The 18,729-nt window shown below is 45.1% G+C and overlaps 2 protein-coding genes and 1 pseudogene across 2 annotated transcripts; 2 read left to right on the top strand and 1 right to left on the bottom strand.

The window, feature by feature from the left end:
• Window positions 1-694: 694 nt before the first annotated feature.
• On the top strand, window positions 695-1,687 carry LOC120843822 (annotated as a pseudogene).
• A 7,045-nt stretch (window positions 1,688-8,732) lies between these two features.
• On the top strand, window positions 8,733-10,592 carry LOC121047476. The gene is made up of 4 exons (XM_040502717.1): window positions 8,733-8,920; window positions 9,659-9,772; window positions 10,111-10,358; window positions 10,489-10,592. The coding sequence occupies exons 1-4, from the start codon at window positions 8,733-8,735 to the stop codon at window positions 10,590-10,592; spliced, it is 654 nt and encodes a 217-aa protein (XP_040358651.1).
• Window positions 10,593-12,470: 1,878 nt separating this feature from the next.
• Window positions 12,471-14,978, bottom strand: LOC120843806. Its single transcript, XM_040215240.1, has 3 exons — window positions 14,810-14,978; window positions 14,167-14,329; window positions 12,471-12,867 (listed from the first exon to the last, which is right to left on the bottom strand). Exons 1-3 carry the CDS (start codon window positions 14,961-14,963, stop codon window positions 12,471-12,473), a joined length of 714 nt encoding a protein of 237 aa, XP_040071174.1. The 5' UTR covers window positions 14,964-14,978.
• Window positions 14,979-18,729: the final 3,751 nt, after the last annotated feature.

Here is an 18,729-nt window from a genome sequence, read left to right on the forward strand (position 1 = left end):
TGCGGAATACGGGAGAGAACGATTCAGACTAATGTGCACAATGCCAGGTCTGTACTCGACTGTGTGACTGAAGGCAATGACCAAGGTGCATTAGTACAAATCGATCTTTCAAAGGCTTTTGATAGAGTCAGCCATTCATTTTTGTTTCAAGTCCTTTCCCACCTCAATATCGGAGACACCATCCTCTCCGGCGTTAAATTATGGTATAAGGACTGCTCCACCAGGATCATAGTTAATAACACTATCTCCGAACCGATTGCTATTAGGTCTTCAGTAAGACAAGGATGTCCTCTATCTCCACTTCTATTTGCCTTATACTTGGAACCGCTTTGCCTGAGCGTGCTGACAAACCTCAATATTCGTGGGTACCAATATTGTTTCTCCGAAGTGAAGTTGTTGGCTTATGCCGACGACGTTGCCTTTTTTTGTGCCGACAAAGGCAGTGTAGAAGAAGCTCTACGCGTAACACAGAAATTTTGCACAGTCACCGGTGCGTCGGTCAATAATGATATGTCCAGCGGATTTTGGCTAGGCATGTGGGGAACCACACCATCCAAATTTGCAGGGATCCACTGGAATCAGCCATCAATAAAATACCTTGGCGTACCCCTAGATCAGGCCAGGCTGGACGTCAGTTGCCACAAACATTAAACGGAAAATAGATGCCTGGAGGGTGCGAAATCTATCCATCTTTACTAAGGCTTCCGTGTGCAATATTTTCCTTACGTCTAAACTTATGTACGTGTTACAAGTCCTACACTGTGCCCGCCCACGTATACAAGCGTTCCATCGACTTTTCGCGACTCTCATTTGGAGTTCCTCGCGGGAACGGATGAGACGAGACAATTTATTCCTCCCCCTTCAGTGTGGAGGGTTGGGTCTTGCTCACTTATTTGTCCGTCAACTTGTATCTAGATTATTCTTTAGGAATATCAGACATCCGCTACTGGCCTCGCTAGTTCAGACGAAGCTTGCGCCGCATTTGCCTTTTTTTATAGTTTCAACGACGGATGACGTTTCGTGTGTTCTAAGAGGATTTTGGAAAGAAGTTGTAGACACGTTGTTTTTAAATGTCTGGTTTTCTTTGGGTTACTTGTTTAGTGTTTCTAGAAAATGTTTGTCTCAGGCCTTAGTTTAAAATTTTTTCGCACTACCGATTTATAGATCAAGGTTTAAAGACAGCCCTGGACAGGATGTTTTGAAAAGAGTTAAAAAGATGTGTGTATCGCCTACTGCAAAAACATTTTTCTTTCAATTACACACTTCCACAGTTCCGGTTAAAGCGTGGCTACAGGAAAGAGGGTTTTTCGTTCCATGGTCTATTAACTGTCGATTATGCAACAACCCGGAAACCATTGAGCACTGCTTCATATACTGTAATGACGCAGTGTATTTTTGGGACGTTCTTCAACGAACACTGAAAAAGGATATCGACTTCACCGACCACAGTATACGATTTCTCCCCGTTGAACAACATGGAGTTGTCCCTTACGATTTATTTATGCTTCTTGGGCTGCATAGTTTGTGGAAGTGCCGGATGATCGACAGAAATGCCGAACAGCCCCGTACGACCAGATCGCTTTTCATTGAAGAGGTAGCGAAAGTGCAGAGTGTGTACGAGGCCCGCCCACCGGTGCCAGATTGGTTTAGCCTCTTTGACGCGTGCTTAAACCTACTGCACTTTTAGATTGTGTAAATCTGTAAATGTCGCTGTTTATGCGTTGGGTGAATGGTAAATTCTAGCCAATGTAACATTTTACTTTGTACAGAACTACTAAAGATGTGCGTTTGTCGCCCCACGTGATTCACGTGCGCGTGTGTGAGATTCTGGTGACTGGTGGCCTGTGCCTGTGCTCCATTGGTTAGCATGTGTGGGTGGGACTCTACGTGCCATGGCGTGTGAGGTGGACTGTGACTTTTGGACCTTTTGTGTTGTTCGTGTGTGTACTGTTGGACTTGGCTGAATAGCTATTAGTAAATTTCCATTTATTAAAGAAAGAAAAAAGGTGTCGTAGCATAGGGGTTAAGGTGTCCGATTTGTAGGCAAGTGGTCTCGGGTTCGATGCGCGGTGGTGCTGTTTTTTTTTTCTTTTTTTTCTCGAACATTTTGTTTTATTGAGGAATTTGGCGATATTTATGAGTGGGTACAGCTTAACTCTTATATAAATGCTGCCCTTGTCGATGAAATTCCCTTGGCAGTGGCAGTCAGACCTCATCTGATCGACCATCAGATGACGTCTGATGGTCCATCACGTTCCACCAAGGCTGCTGACTGGCAGTCAGTGTCCCAAATTACGTATCTTGATGAAATTTTCAATAGGGGTTTGACGAAAAGCTTGGATTGCCACGCAGAGGCGTCAATTTTTACGGTCCATTTTAGATCGAGCCTGGTGACTTCGGTCATCTTATGTACTAGTAACGTTTTGAGAAGGTATATTCCTGAAGGTCAAAAACCCATGCCGGGTTTTTTCTTAAATTTATGAATACGCTAGTAATCTTACTGCCCCACATTTTATGATTGGGAGCTTTTTTACTAGGGTGTTTGATTTTTATTGTCATTTTCATTATACAAGGAAACAAAGGATATTTAAAAAAGCTATCTCTTGATAGCTTTTTTTTCTAAAAGTTTTCTTATTCATGAATTGATATATAGAGTGTCTACAATATTTTTAGTGCTGTGAAAAGAGCCAGAAAAATCAGATCCTTCATGTAGAAAGCTCAATTAGGATTTAAACAAATGGGAATTTTTCTTGCAGAAATTTCAAAACTTGGCTCTCTTCACATGAAAAATAAGGCCAAGAAACTGGCCAGTGTCAATAGCAGTCATGTCTGCAGATGATGGAGTTAGCAATGGTTGTAACTCCCGATAGCACAACGAGCAGATGAAAGATCGCCTTCTGCTTGCTTTGCTTAGAACAAAATGACGTCACAGTTCACGAGCATTGCTAACTCTGCAAGCATGTCCACCGTAGGTTCTGGCAAGTTGGCCTCATTTTACACAGAAAGAAGGCGAAATGCCTTGCAAATTAAACAGGTAACATGCACATTTAGTGAATGCTTTAACTTTTAATGTGCAGGCACCGATTTTTCGGGCTCGTTCCGAATCACTAAGAACCATTGTAGATACCTATATACATGCTAGTCGATCATGTTAAATTTTGGCAAGTCCTTCAGTGCCAAGATGACAGTATTTTCTTGTATACTTTCTGGTTATGTGCAATTGTTTTCATTTTCAGTGTTGTGTAGTTCTAGAATAAATCTATTTCGACAATGAAAGTGCTAACTTTTTTTTTCTACAGGCAGCTGGTGCAACGTGTTCCGTAAAATGGTGATGTTGGCTGCTAAAGCCCACCTAAAATTTCAACGAGTGTTGTCCGCATATCCAGTCTTCGCAGGCATCATTACCTTTTAGGTTAGGGTAGGACATAATGCCGCTTGTTTAAGAACAAGGCTTGCTTTTTACAAATAAAGGTGTGCGAATTTTCAGATGTACTGCAATATTTCCACATTTCAGCTGTGAATGGAGTGAAAGGTCTGCAGTATTGGATACCTCACTGTTCTGAAAGGACACTTTGTGCAACTTTTCAAAGGAGACGCCTTTTCAAGCAAGTTGCACAATCTGCCTTTTCTGAATTGGAAGCTGTTCAATGCCGCAAACCTTTCACTCCTATTCACAGCTGATGGGTCTCATTACTAGTAAAGTCGTCTCTAAAAGTGTCAAAATTTGTCCACAAAAGGAGGAAAGTTACTTACTCATTAGTATTACTATAAAATTAATCTCAAAGAGGGTCAAAATAGATCCTCAAAGGGACAAAATTTACTCCCTCATTACTCTCAAATTCATCCCTAAAAGGGTCAAAAATTGATCCTCAATGTGACAAAAGTTGCTCCCCCGTCACTATAAATATAATTCATTTAAGTGGCAAAATTAATCCCCAAAGGGACGAAATTTAGTCCCCAATCACCACTGTTGATCCTCAAAGAGATCTATCTAAGTTACTCCATCAATTATTGATACGATGGCGCTCAAAGGACCATAATTAATCCCCTGAAGAGTTAAACTTAGTCCCTGATGCCCTGCTGTGGGGATCCTATTAACGGATCAAAACTATGACCTCAGGGGACCATTGGAAAGGGACTAAAAGAAAAGGAAGAGTTTAAACCGGGGTTTTGCTGTTTTGGGGGAATCACTCTCAGTGACATTGATTTAGTCCCCAAAAAGGATGAAACACTACTCCTTTTTTTAAGAGTGCAAGCGCGAGCTCCTTCAGCTTTCATTGTCTCAAGCACGCGCGCTCATTCTGTGCAAGCACTCTTCAGGGCCATTTGCTCGCGCTCGTAGCATCGGCGGTGTCTGGACTTAAGCTGAAACAAAGTAAAAGGGTATAGGTGGCCGAGAGGGCTAGCGCACGCTAGAGCCACTAAATGAGTTGTGTTTAGAGTATCGGCACTTCGGTCCCCGACATTGTTGTGGGCGCCGCCATTTTGCTGCTTGTGCAGAGCACACACAACTGCCGATCATCTTGACTGAAAAGTGCAACTTCCTCAGCATTAGATTCGCTGTTAGAAAGCTCATGTAAAATTGTTTTCCTTCGTCGTGAACTTTTGAAAGGGATACTTCAACGAAATATGAAATATATCCGTCGTGTTCAACAATACTTGAATATAATCCACAATATCCATAAGTGACAATCGCACGTTTTCATTTTGAGCCTGGTGGCTCTGTTTATTGTTATAAACGGTCCATTCTCGCACGCTCTCGGAAAACGCCCAGCTTAGAGAACGTGACATTCGACGCAATCCTGACGTAGGTCACCTCGGGACGAGCAAAGCTACCGCGAGGCTGACGTCGAGAGGATGACCAAGTCGTTCCAGCCACCGAAGCGGCAGCTTTTGTAAGAAATTTCAGTGACGTTTTAATATTCTCTTATCTTGTAGGGGGACAATAGCGATTTCTGGGACGCACAAAAATAATTTTCGGGAAGAGGGGAGTTCCTTCGTCACCTCTTTTCTCGTCGTGGCTGGAGGCAAGAAAATAACCGTCACTACCTCTCAAGGTTCCTAGACGGGTATTACAAACGAGGCGTCAGCGATATCCACCAGGTGCTCTTTGCTGATCGTTGAATTTGTTTTAAAATTCATTTTCGTGACTTTTTTGACAAGATACAAAAACTCACTGGGCGTCCCAGTGAGTTCCCGAGATGCTGCCAGCAGAAATCCCCAGCGTAGTACCAGTAATGCGGTAAGATACCAGCAAGACCCCAGGCTAGCGGCCTCAAGCCATACAGTTCCCGGTTTTTTGTCCCAACGAGTGTCCCCGCCGCCGCGACTTTTTCTGAAAACTTGTTAAACAATCTGCATGTTTACAAACTGAATATGGTTGGCGGAAGTTTTTAAATAAGTTTGTACGTCTCGTTTTTTTCTTTTTGACATTCATGTCGGTAAAACTTGCTTCTTTTTCAAATTCGCTCTCTCGTTATATTATGCTTTACTTTGGGAATGCTACTCCCAACACCTGGCTTTCGTGCAAGCGAGAAGCCACAAATCTTTCCTGTATGGACGAGCTTAATCGGTTTTTCCCAGCGCATATACCACTGGACGCTGAGATTAAATCATAAATTGGAGCTGACGTCGGGGTACGATTTTTGGAAGCGAACTTATCAATGTTTACATCTCTAAAACAAGTGTTCGCCCCCTCGAATCTTATGAGGTGGTTAGCAGATAAAAAAAAATAATTCTGAAATACACATATGACGCAATCTAAACTCTTTTTTTTTTTTCTAAAATAGTCATAAATATGAGAACTTGCAGATATTTTTGTTGGAATTACAAACTATACTTTAAGAATTATGGCAGGAAGACATCTGAAAGTTACTTAACAGTTATATTAATGTTTAATGTTTGGGGAGATTAATCATAAAACAAAAATAACCTTCTCAGTACTGATAGACATCTTTTAGGTACACCTTTTTTACATTTTTTTTTTATATTTTTAATTGGCTATCCGTCGCAATATTATATCAACAACAAATTAGATATCGATGCCATAAGAATCACCTTGTAAATACTATTTATTTTTTCGGTACGTCATCGAGTCTTCAAGAAAGAAGTTTGCGAATTTCCTCGTTTTTCAAACCTGGGTTTTGAAAATTAAACTAGAACTATTGAGCGGCACAACGTATATTTCATACTTTTCAACTTCTGAGAGAAGCACCTTTATTGTTTTAAAGACGTTTTCATATCGCGCTTAATAATTCATTGTTAATGATTCTTTCCGGATCAGTGAGACAATCTATATGCCTTCAACTTGGCATTGTGCTTTTAAAAGAGAACAGACGAGCAATTTCGCAGAATTGAGTTTAAGTGGTATACGTGCTGTGAAAAAGCCGTTGAGCTCGTCCACATAAAAAAGGTTCGTAACTTCTCGCGTGCACGAAAGTCCAATATTCGGGGTAGCTTTCTTTATTAAGACACAAAAGAACGTGTACGGACCATTGTTTTCCATCATGAGCTTTCCGGTCCTTCGATTATTGTGAGTATTTCATTGAATTTAGGGACGGCTTTGGGAGGTCTCGGATTGCGGGCAAGCCTATTCCACTTCCAAATGGAAGTGGAATAGAAAATAATATTTCAAAACATGACGAGACTCGGCAGCCTCAGCACGAAATTGCGGACTGTTTTGAACAGCGCTTTCATGTTTTGACATGTTTTCCATGCTTGCAATTAGGGTGGCGATGTAACATAATGTTTTTTAGGACATATTTCAAATCTGTTGTAATTCAATAGGGCTCTTTGATTTAAGTCGAAACAATAACTCTATCTCATATGTGTGTGTTTTTTCAATTTGGCCGATTCATTATAAAAATCCTCCGAATATTGAAAGCACTGCGAAATTAAGGTTGAATCTAAATTTAGACTTTTATAGTACAGTGTACCAATTTCTACTGATATAAATCCTCCCATATCACACCGAAAACAGCTTGATTTTTAACCAGTGAAAACGCTTTGTTTGCATTTTCTTTCACGTTCTAATTTGCTTTCAATCGCCCCGTAATTGCATTGTTTTCATTGCTTTTAGTGTAAGTTCTGATTTTATTGCAGTGTGACACTAGGTTTCTGACGAATGAAGTCAAGGGTAGAAACAATCTCAACGCTCAGATTTGCACAAAGAGGCACCACCTTTCTTCATGATCAGTATTCAGTAAGCCTCCCTCTTTTATATTTCGTTGAAAGACATACAAAACAAAGACATGGAACACACTAACTGAAAAGCAAACCGTACAGAAAATCTACTGAGGGGATTATTCTTGTGAGGAAGGTTTGATCTAAATCATTGTAGTCAACAAGGTGTGACTTAAATCACGATCTAAACCATCTTTGATTTTTATTCTCCACCGTGCTTATATTTCACTAATAGGGAGTTTTAGAATAGCGCACCCTAAAGCTTTGCGTACGCAAAGAATGGCGTCGTCACCACTGCGCATGCTCCGAACGCAAAGCAGGATTTGCGCTTTGCGTGCTCAATTTCAGCGTGCGCTATATCTCAGGAATAGCGTGCGTACACAAAGAGTCTTTGCGCTTCTCACAGAAAATTCGTGATGATCGTGATGACCCAGGTAGCACATCATGTCGGCCGATACTGGGATTACGTCGGCCAGTACCGGGAGCTGTACGGCGGATCCCGGCCAGGGACGCCGGTAAGAAACCGATCCCGGCCGATATCGGGGACTCGTTGTCTAAACTGGCCAGCGCCAGCCGGAAAGTTCCCGATACCGGCCGACATCGTTTTCTTGCTGTAGTCACCGGCCAGTCTAGCCGTGGAGTTTCCGGTGACTGGCCGATATCGTTTTCTTGCTGTAGTCGCTGGCCAGTCTAGCCATGGAGTTTCCGGTGACTGGCCGACATCGTTTTCTTGCTGTAGTCACCGGCCAGCCTAGCCATGGAGTTTCCGGTGACTGGCCGATATCGTTTCCTTGCTGTTGTCACTGGCCACTCTAGCCATAGAGTTTCCGATGACTGGCCGACATCGTTTTCTTGCTGTAGTCAGCGGCCAGTCTAGCCGAGGAGTCTCCGCTGACTGGCCGACATCGTTTTCTTTCTGTAATCACCGGCCAGTTCAGCCACGGAGTTTTCGGTGACTGACCGACATCGTTTTCTCGCTGCTTTCACAGGCCATTCGAGTCATGCAAATTTTGATATGTAACCGACATGGCTTTTTCGCTGATATAGAAACTATGTGATGGTTACAAATGACCGTTAGGTTGGACATGTCTTCAATATGCTAAAAGGTGACACCTAATATTATCCTTGGCCTAGTATTAACGCTGCGTCATCCTTAAACCAGTTAACAAAGGCTTATTTCAGTTTTGTTAAAAAAGACGGGATCAAACATGGCTGTGGAATGAAAATTCAATTTGGTTTACATCTATTAATTTTTTAGAGAGCAGCTCTTAAGGCTCTGTTATACTCCGACGTAACGCGCGCGCAGGCGAACGCTGGCCGAAGTCGGCTACGTCACGTCGGTCACGCCGCGCGCGTCAAAAATTCGACCTCTCTATACTCCGGCGGCCCTGGCGACTCCCGCGGCGCGCGTCGGTGGGTCGCCAGCGCGGCGCATGCGCACAATCTGGCTACGAGGTTGCGCTTCCTGCGAGAGTGCGCCATTTCCGGTTCCTTTTCATTTTGAATAGCAGACGAGAATTCTCGCGCTTCTTGAGCGCCAAGTTCGAGCGATGGCGTGGACGTACCTTGCCCGACGAAAACTCGCGCTTGCACTGTTGGTGCACCGCCTGCGCCGCAAGCGTAGGCGGTCAATGTACATACGGCAAATCTTTGACAAGCGCACGGTCTACGGGGAATACCACCGCCTCGTCCAGGAGCTGCGAGAGAGGGACCCCGAATACCACTTCAAGTATTTCAGGTAACTGAATGCACGCTCAAAAGGCATATTGAACATTGAATTAAAACGAAAGAAACACACAAGAGGACTTACGGCAATTTCGGTGTCATAAAAGTATTAAAAAATGATCGAGCTTGCGGCGTACTCTTTGGGAGCGCAAGCTTCCCGACGCGAAAAATACTGCGCGTTGTTTGCAGTATTATTTTTGTAAAGCTGATGAAGGCAAGGTGGGACGGAACGTCTAGCTCTAGCTGATGAAGCTAGACGTTCCGTTCAAAGCTCATGAGGGCAAGCCGAGACGGAACATATAGCTGATGAAGCCAAGCTTCATAAGCTAGACGTTCCGTTGGCAAATCCGGGCTGATATCGGTTGCTCCCCCTTATATGGCAGCAGCCAACAATTGTGTTCAAGGGACAGTGTCGAGAGCCGTTTCGTTGTAGTGAAGTGGCTTACAAGAGTGCCTTCACCAGTGTCACGAGCTTGCAACTTTGAAATTCAGCAGAACGGGCAGGTTTGTTTCTTGTAAAAATATATTAGGGTTGTTTATAGTAGCAGTGTAAGCTGCCAAGCTCAATCAAACAGCCATCCTGGGAACTTCCCGTCGCTTCCATATAAAACATAACAATAGGAGGAAACTCCATTATGACGTGCTTAGGCTGGTATGATGCCTAAAGCTTTGTTTCAAAGTGTAGATTTTGAAAACTTCTGCTGAGGAATACCTGTTCATGTTGGGTCACTGTGTCATTGTGTTCATGCAGGATGACCAAGGCATCATTTGATCGACTGTTGAGCTTTGTGTATCACCGAATCCTCCACGCACCAACCCACAGGAGGCCAATCTCCCCTGGAGAAAGGCTCGCAGTTACGTTGAGGTAAATAGGATCTGTTCGTCTTTCTAACAAAATTATTATGTTTGCAATCCTTTATATATATATTGTGTAATACTGTACACTGATCACTGTTCATTCCCTTGCGAATAAACCTGAGGGGATACCAAAAGTCCTCCCACAAGCCCTTCTCCGGCTGTTAATGTATCACCTTCACATTCAACAGTATGGTAGAAAAATATTTTACAGCTTCACTGGCTTCATAACAATAACAAATCTGTTTTCAACACAGTTTTATAGAACATACCACACTTCTATCACAAAATCCTGCATCGCAAAAGCACGTCAAGTTGAGGTTAATATGTGAATATAATTTTTTCTAGATTCCTGGCTACCGGAGGATCAATGCAGGATTTGGCCATGAGCTACAGAATGCACGCCTCGACAGTCTCTGGGATTCTGAGAGAAACCTTGCCGGCCATCTGGGACTGTCTGTCTCCTGCGGTACTGGAAAAGCCTACCACGTTGAAGTGGGAAAGAATACGGCAGGAGTTTTGTGCGAAGTGGAATTTCCCGAATGCCATCGGTAGCATTGACGGGAAGCACTTTTCTATTAAGTGCCCAGACAACAGTGGGTCAGATTGTTATAATTATAAAGGGTTTTATTCCTTGCTCCTGCTCGCTGTCGCAGACGCCAACTACAGGTTTACTCTAGTAGATGTAGGGGCACAGGGACGCATGTCAGATGGCTCTTTCTTCAGGGAAAGTGCCATCAGACGTCACTTTGAAGCCAACACTCTCGGGCTGCCCTCGGGTGTGTCTAGGTGGCCCGTCTGTTTACTCGGCGACGCTGCTTTTCCATTGAGCACGTACTTAATGCGCCCGTACCCAGGAAGGAGTCTCGATGACAACAAAAAGGTTTTCAATTACCGTCTTTCCAGGGCGCGCCGATGTGTCGAAAACGCTTTTGGCATTTTAGTCTCCAGGTGGCGTGTGTTCCTTGGAACTGTCGAAGGTGACGTCGAGCTTGTCACTGATATGATAAAGGCAGCAGTATGTTTGCATAACTTTCTTATGTCTGATAGCGCATACTGTCCAAATGATTATGGCGACAGGCCACAGGGGCGGGCGGTGCAGGAAGGTCAGTGGAGACAGACAGTGTCGCAAATTGGCACTAGCACTGCAGCGGCCGGCAAGCGCCCTGCTCAAGCAGCCGTAGACATGAGAGATGAGATCTCAGATTATTTCATGTCTGAAGAAGGCTCCCTGCCATGGCAGCTGGAACTTGTTAGGCGCAGCTAATACGTGAACCTGTGTTAGCACTTTTCTTCGCAAACAGAATATAACACAATTTTCCACTTGCCTGCTCTAGACTGCTCTATCTGGGCATATGCCCAGATAGAGCAGTCTAGAGCAGGCAAGTGGAAAATTGTGTTATATTTTGCATCTGCCAGTCTTGTTAACAATTTGAGAGCGGCTTGTGCGCGTCCACATTTTTTTTGCTTGGCTACTTGTGTCAGCCTTATTTGTTTGTGCTAAATGTGTTCATTCTTGAACCTGATTTGTTTATTGTTTTCGCATGCATTTTTCCTGCTGCAGTGGTTAAATGGTAAAAGACATTCTATGTCAGCCAGTTCTCTTCTAGCCTAAAATGAAGGCGCTGCATGACTTCTATATAACGTTCTTCCTTTCCTTAAAAAACAATAAATTTATAAAACACAATTTTTACTGCCTGGATACTACAGGCATGTCTCAAAATAAATAGTCGTTGAAAAAAATGTTCTTTGCCACATATGTATGCCGCAAGACGCATTTTTTCCTCTATCTCTACAGAAACTATTCCCTTACAATGATGATTAGGAGTGTACTCTATATACGCCATTACTCCGAAGAGTTTCTTTTTTTCCCCGCGCTCCGGGAAGACGAGAGACGAGGGAGCAGAGTCGGAAATAGAGCACCATCTTAATCATCATCATTGTAATACGGTACAGTTTTACCATCGCCGCCATCAAAACAAGAATTACACATCGCCACGTAAATAGTGGGCGCGATTATTTTTTTTCTATTTATTGTTTCGACGAGAATTTATTTTAAGACATGCCGGGCCTATCCGGGCAATAAACATGTTTCCTTGTAAGTTTAGTAACCCAGAATCAATTATTTTAGCTAGCCATTGCTTCGATGCCAGCCATTTGAAACACAAGTCTGTGAGATGTTGCCGGCTTTTGGTGCTGTTTGTGGGTCAGTCTGCAGAAGCAATTGATCATCTGTATTACCTTTGATAGACATCACGAGACTGTGAGAACTTATTACATATAAAAAAATTACCTTGCCTTTCACTCTGTGCTATCTGTGTTGCTTTTTTAAAGAATTATTTCGCATCGGATTGTGTGTTGCTTTATTCACTGTTCTGAGGCATTTGTGGCAAAAAGTTGCCTTCCCACCTAAGTTTTTGTGCTTAGGCAGATATTTTATTAAGTCTAGTAGGACTAAAAGTCAATGACTCGTGTTTTTACTTTTTATAGTGGTGTTTCGACTTGTGTGTCACAAGGTGTCGGGCGCTAAAAGTATTACGCACGGATCTTTTTTTTTTTTAATACTTTGTTCATAAAATTATTTTATTGGAGTTTGAGTCACGTCACTCCAAGTAGAAGCATAAAAAATTAAAAAAAAACAGCATCCGCCTCTTGCTTTGTTATAAAAACATACAGTAACGGAAGTAATTGCAGCATTTGTCAACTAATTAGTTGTCATATTCTGCAATGATGTCCATTATTCGTGCCTTGCACTTTGCTGCGTCAGGCCTAAACAACCTGTCCAGGCTCATACCAATGGACATGCCAAAAGCCTCATTTTTCGTCATTTTCTTGTCCAGCTGGTAGAGCAGCTGCTGCTCAAATTCGCCACTTTTTTTACGCTTTTTCGGAGCGCCTGACGACACCCCCGTCGTTGCACGCAGAGCGGGCTCATCACCATCATTATTTAGCTGTGATTGGCCCACTTCCATCTGCTCCAAATCAGTGCAGTTGTCCTCAGAAGGCGACGGTGCGCCACTCTGGATCAAATGAAAAAGGTCTTCTGCCGCGACATCCCCGTCGGCGTCCATTGCTAGTGGTCTTGTGTCCAGGTTGCACGCCGTTCTACAGGAACAGAAACATAATCCACTTAGCAAGCAAAACCATTATCACATGAGCAAAATGCTTCACATATATTTGATATTTCGAAAGGAATAAAAAATGTCTTAATATGTTGATCAGGTTAGTAATCCCCGTGTCAGACGACGTTCTAAAGGTCCTTTTAAACTAAGCTCCTTTATAAAATCGGCCAATCTGCTCACGATGTTGAGTGCGCCCGTACCCTACGGCGTGCGCTGGTTTTCCGATTTTATACAGGAGCTTAGTGAAAAGGATCTTTAGAACGCCGTCTGACACTGGTATAAGACGTTCTCTTCCCCTGTCTTTCCTCTTCGACACCGTTTCCCTGCTTTTACAACAGTCTCGGGTTTTTCTACATTATGATCAACATTCACCAGCTTGCCTGCGCACTCACTGCTTTTTCACTGGTATAAGTTTTATTTCTGAATCACTGTAAAATTAGAGCTACGCTGTACCGCCCTAAATAAAGCAAGCACAATAAACAAAAATATTGCGCCTATCGACGCCATTTTATTTGTTTGTTTTTGTGTGTGAGGGAAGGGAAGAAACAAACGCATATAAACATTTTCATGACGGTGGTCTGTCCGCATTTTAAAGTACAAGTGAAGTATTTCTGCAGAACATCCGACCATATCCCTCAATTGGGAGATACGAGGTTTCACATGTGTAAATTACCAGGAAGGTTGACTTCTGCCCGATTAATCGGGGATAAATACTAACCAGCATTAAACGTGTTCATCAATTAACGCACAATGCTATGCATTCTTCTGCACAGCGTGCCAAGCTTGCTTGAAGCCATGGGAAGTATTTTCACCTAATTGTTTTGTTCGCTATTTTGGTTGTGTGGCGATACCGGCGAACATATGAAGAAGGCAATGAAGGCGGACCGTTTCTTTTATTTATCTTCTTTACACACTCGAAAAAAACTCTCAGCAGTGCGGGGGGCTCGCTCAATGCAAAGCCTGCCTGTCTCAGCCGCGTTGTACACAGACGCGGCTGCGTCCAACGTGATTAAAGAATTCCATCCACTATTCCATCCAAGAGGTCATTGGTGTCGGACGTTCGCTACTGCTGCTATGCCCCCAGTGTTCGATCGAAAGAAATAAAGCGGCATTCTAGTACGTTTTTGCGATTTCACTGACGGTTCCGTAACTCTCGTCAGGCCTGTATCTATAATTCCCGAGGACAGGATTGTGACCAAAACGTGTAACTCAATCTACGACACGAGTCTGTTTCAACGCTTAAATTCCTCATACCACGCTCGACAATGGTTCAAAATCTCACTTTTTAGGACGGCCACAGTTTTTATAAAATTCCATGGCCTGCATGAATTCCCAGGTGTGCCTGGCGACGAACCCGCTGCCGCTTCGCTTCGTGAGTTCTAGGGCCCTGGTTTCACGCGTGAAGCGGTCACGCAGCCTCTTCCACAGTTTTTGGCAGTCTCCAACTGAAAATAAAAACAAATTCTCTGGTTTTGGGCAATCTGTCAAAAGCTCCACTAAGGTGCGAAAGCACAGTTGGCGCACGTCCAAGCCGGGCCCGCTCGCCGTTCACCAGCCGCCTCATACGCGCACGCTTCTCTTCATCTCTACACCTTTTCTTTAAAGCACATTGCATTGTTTTTTTCTTTTTTTTTTTTACAATCTATATAAGCACAAGTGGATCGTGCAAAGCCGCTGCTCGCTCTCCCCCACCCCTCAACTACCACGACGGATTATCCCTAGCCAATAAGAAACTCCGTTGCGTATCCGCTCTCTCTTTTTATCCGACCGCGACCGCTACGTTCACCACGAAAGGTCAGTGAAGGGTTTTATATAAAGTTTCACCTTTCAAGCAAATTACAAAACATGATCGCGTCTGCTGCAGCAGCGGAACACAGCACTGCGATAAGCACAGACGCGATGTGCGGAGCAACGAAATAGCTTACCTGTGGGGAGACCGCACAGCTCCCGGATGGCCTCCCAAGCATTGTCTTTCCTGGCCGTGTCGCGGTATTCGAGCTTCCTCGTGTCGTAAACACATGGGTGAAGACGAACTCCCTCGATGAGCTTCTCCACGACCGAGTCGGATTCTTCGAACATGGCGCCACATGAAGTGCTCCCGTCGTCTGCTATTGCTCGTATTCGCCGCGCTGCCCGCGCGAGGGCTGCCGGGAGCCAGCGCGTGATGTATCCTGGTCCGGCGTCGCCGGCGCGTCCGGCGCGGAATACGGCATGCTCCATTTTGGCGTCGAGGCGGTCAGACGGCGTCGAACGCCGCCGGTCGCGTCGGTTACGCCACGACGTCGGAGTATAGAGCGTCGGGTTTTCGCCGACGTGACGTCGCTGTGACGCGCTCGCGCGCGCGCACGCGTTACGTCGGAGTATAACAGGGCCTTTAGACGCCCGTTTCCGGCTTGAGCGGCATCGCCGTCGCAGTCGCCGTCGGCGAAACCACGCGTTGCATTATGGGAAGCGTCCCATAATGCAACGCGCGGGTCTCACTCGTGACCCGCGCATTGCATTATGGGGCCTTTCCCATAATGACGGCGTGTGCGCGTTGCATTATGGGAAGCGTCCCATGATGCAACGCGCGGTCGGCGACGGCGACGCCAACATCGCCGTCGGCGTAACCGCGCGTTGCGTTATGGGAAACGTCCCATAATGCAACGCGCCGTCTCATTTGTGACCCGCGCATTGCATTATGGGAAGCGTCTCATGATGCAACGCGCGGGTCGGCGACGCCAACGTCGCCGTCGGCGTAACCACGCGTTGAGTTATGGGAAACGTCGTATAATGCAATGTGCAGTCTCATTCGTGACCCGCGCATTGCATTATGGGACGTTTCCTATAATGACATCACAATTGACGTCACATGTGACGTCACAAGGGTCCCGCACGTTGCATTATGGAAAAAGTCCAATGATGCAACGCGCGGGTCGCTCGTGACCTGCGCGTTGCATCGTGGCGGCGAAACTTGCTTTCGATGAGTTGGGCATTTTTACTGCGGCACTGCGCTTCCGTAAAAATTTCCACATGTTCTCAACGGCAAGTCTCAGGGTTTACACAGGGTTTTAAAGAGCTTCTTCGACGATTGACTACGAACGAGTAGAAAACGTGTCTTCAGCATGTTGCCGCCAGCCTCCGAAGCGCTCCAAAAACGCGATTTTTCAACATGCAAAATCGCCGATCGGTGGCTTCACTCTCGTGCTGCAGCTGCAGCGACCAAGCGGGGATGCGCGATCCAGCCCTTTGCCCAGGCAGATCCCGAGCGCTCCGCGCAAGCGGTCGTTCAGCGGTCGGCCTCAGTAAGCGATCCACTCAGTTGCACGCGCTGCCACCGCTTTCATAGCGTCTGCCCTCGCTTTTTAACAGTTTCGGTTCCCATCGCTATTTTGCTGAAAGCATGAAGTTCTGATCGGAATTTCATGCTTTGATAAAATGTCCTGCCGTCGTGGCGCTGTACGTTTTGCAAAGGGGCTGTTAAGCAATACCAAACACGCATGCCGTAAAGCGATCGTCATCTCCGCAGGCGAGTTCCATCTGAGGGGAATTTGTCGTATTGTCTTCTAGCAAACGACATACCTAGCTCTTCATCCGAATAGGTGTGCACAACGTCTTCGACGTAACGCCATATCTTGGGCCTCTTCGCTGGCAAGGCGAATGAGTCGGCAAAGACTTCGCCGAGAACGGCTGCCTCGTCGTCACTCGAGCTGGAGCTAAGCTGGTATCTTCGTCGCTGTCGCTGATTTCGCTGCTACTGCGTTTTATTAGACGATGTCAGCGCCGCAGTATGCTCGGGCCAGTCGGTCATGACAAGAGGAGCGAAAGCAAGCACAGCAAGAGAGCCCACCCAGCAATCGAAACAAAAAAACAGCGAAACTCCTTCATTTCCCCGCGGCAACGTTGATAACGAAACTGAAATGTTGCGAGTGACTAAAGATCGTACTCCCCCGAAAAAGGCTGCTCGGAGAACTACTCCGGGTCCGAGCGGTCTGTCCGAGGAAGACACAGTTTGGGCGGCACATTCGTTTTTTACATCATTCTGCATGATCGTAATCGAAACATCACGTGCACCCTATATTCAACCAGAAAGGGTCACTACTTCCATAAACCCCTGCGTGCAACACGGCGCGCGTTGCTCTTTGGGAACTAGTCGGCCAGGGAGGAGAGTGGCATGGTTTCGGTTTCGATCGGCAGCGTGGACTATTAACGGCCGTGATCTCACGTTTTTTGGTCTCGAGAGCATCATTTTTGGTCTCTAAACTAACCTAAATGGCCAGACCTCGAGTCTATAGCACAAGCCCGAGACGTATAGCTTGCCTTCACACATGCTTGTTGTATTTTTATACTCTATCGAGCCTTTCTGTTTGCGTTTCGAGATATATGTGAACGAGCCAGTGCTGGGAATCTCGACGCTGCGTAGCTCGGGTATTTTGCTTGTGTACGAGTCAACAAGCTGTAACGACCAATAAGTTTGCATACATCGAGCTCGCACCTTTGCAGCTGGTCAGGAAGTTTGTTTGTTTTATGCGTCCATAGACGAAATAATATTTTTTGCAACTACTGTTTTTCTTAATACGGCTGAGTACGTGAGGTAAAACTTGGAGGCGCCATTGAAAAGCTCAATTTGAACACGCACCTTATCTCTTATCTGTACTGACCCGCAGCACTGCACGAAGCTAAGTCCCCACCCGCTTGCATTCCGCTAATATTCAACATCGCGTATGCACATAATTTTTTTCTGCAATCATATAGGCACACTCCCCCACACAAACCGTTTTAACAAAGCAAAAGAACGAAATTATTCAAGGCGCATTTGACGGTTAGTAAAGGCCGTAATATTTATGTTTGCGTTCTTCCTGACTGAGTATGCCGAGATAATTTCAGACACACCGTTCAGACACAAATCTTGGGCGTCAGTAAAAGCTCGTCCAAAAAGGCTTAGCGAAGAGTAGGAGACGCTTGTTAGAGCCTCCGTCGTAGCTAGCCGACCTCAGCGTTTGCGAAAACCTAATTTCCTATCAGCGTAAAAATTTGAGTGGGCGATATATGATGACACGAGGAAGACACCATAGTAATTTGTGTGCAGTAATTTGTGTGCAAGGAAATTACCCCAGTTTTCGTTTTGTCAACCATTTCGTCGTTTACCCTGAGACTGGTTTTTTTTTTTGAAGAGCAGAAGTAACAGAAAAAACAGACAGGTATCAGGGTGAACGACGAAATGGTTGACAAAACGAAAACTTCCACCAGCTAGCCTGTACTTTGACTCTTTTCTCGTTTCGTTTTGTACCGTTCGAGAATGAATGTATTGTACGTTCGTGAAAAGTCAGATCATCGAAAACTCAAGCGGCGCATTCGGTCACGGCGTGATAGCATGAAAGGAAGCTGCTCAATCGAAACCGAAACTGAGTGGCCAACTAGTTCCCAGAGGGCACTTCGTCGAAGCGTCGTGTACTTCTTTGTGCCCCCGTTTTTCTTGTTTTTTTTATTATAGAGTAGCACAGTAGCACAATTATATATTTCCGACTTCGTGTTTAGACTAGAACAGACCTCATCCAGCATCGAGCCAGCTGTTGATAGACTCTGCTAGAAAGCCGATCCAGCATCCAATCCAAAGCCGGACAAGGTGAGCAAACACAAATGGCGAGCGGGACGTTGGCGTGGATCGCGGCATGGTTCAGGTACGGTGGCTCCAGGGTTGAAAAATTGTATGTGACCGTGGTGGCGAGTGAAAGCGCTGAATGTAAATCTATGCGGGGCAGAAGTCTCTCGAAGTTACCGCCTGTGCTTTGATTTTGATGTTCGTGTTCTGTCGGTTTCGTCGTATGTAGGCCTAGTGAACCAACTTCCGCTCAACAACGCTTGC

Source organism: Ixodes scapularis, unplaced genomic scaffold, assembly GCF_016920785.2.
Source record: "Ixodes scapularis isolate PalLabHiFi unplaced genomic scaffold, ASM1692078v2 PGA_scaffold46__3_contigs__length_2488377, whole genome shotgun sequence".
In the NCBI taxonomy this organism is placed as follows: Eukaryota; Metazoa; Arthropoda; class Arachnida; order Ixodida; family Ixodidae; genus Ixodes; species Ixodes scapularis.

What these genes read in the sequence shown, in the direction of transcription:
- LOC121047476 (XM_040502717.1), top strand. Translation starts at nt 8,733, where the DNA reads ATGGCGTGGACGTACCTTGCCCGACGAAAACTCGCGCTTGCACTGTTG. An exon ending in AGGCTCGCAGTTACGTTGAG is followed by an intron (nt 9,773 to 10,110) that starts GTAAATAGGATC and finishes AATTTTTTCTAG; the next exon opens with ATTCCTGGCTACCGGAGGAT. An exon ending in TATTAAGTGCCCAGACAACA is followed by an intron (nt 10,359 to 10,488) that starts GTGGGTCAGATT and finishes CTCTTTCTTCAG; the next exon opens with GGAAAGTGCCATCAGACGTC.
- LOC120843806 (XM_040215240.1), bottom strand. Translation starts at nt 14,963, where the DNA reads ATGTTCGAAGAATCCGACTCGGTCGTGGAGAAGCTCATCGAGGGAGTT. An exon ending in GCTGTGCGGTCTCCCCACAG is followed by an intron (nt 14,330 to 14,809) that starts GTAAGCTATTTC and finishes TTTTATTTTCAG; the next exon opens with TTGGAGACTGCCAAAAACTG. An exon ending in AACTGTGGCCGTCCTAAAAA is followed by an intron (nt 12,868 to 14,166) that starts GTGAGATTTTGA and finishes CTGTTCCTGTAG; the next exon opens with AACGGCGTGCAACCTGGACA.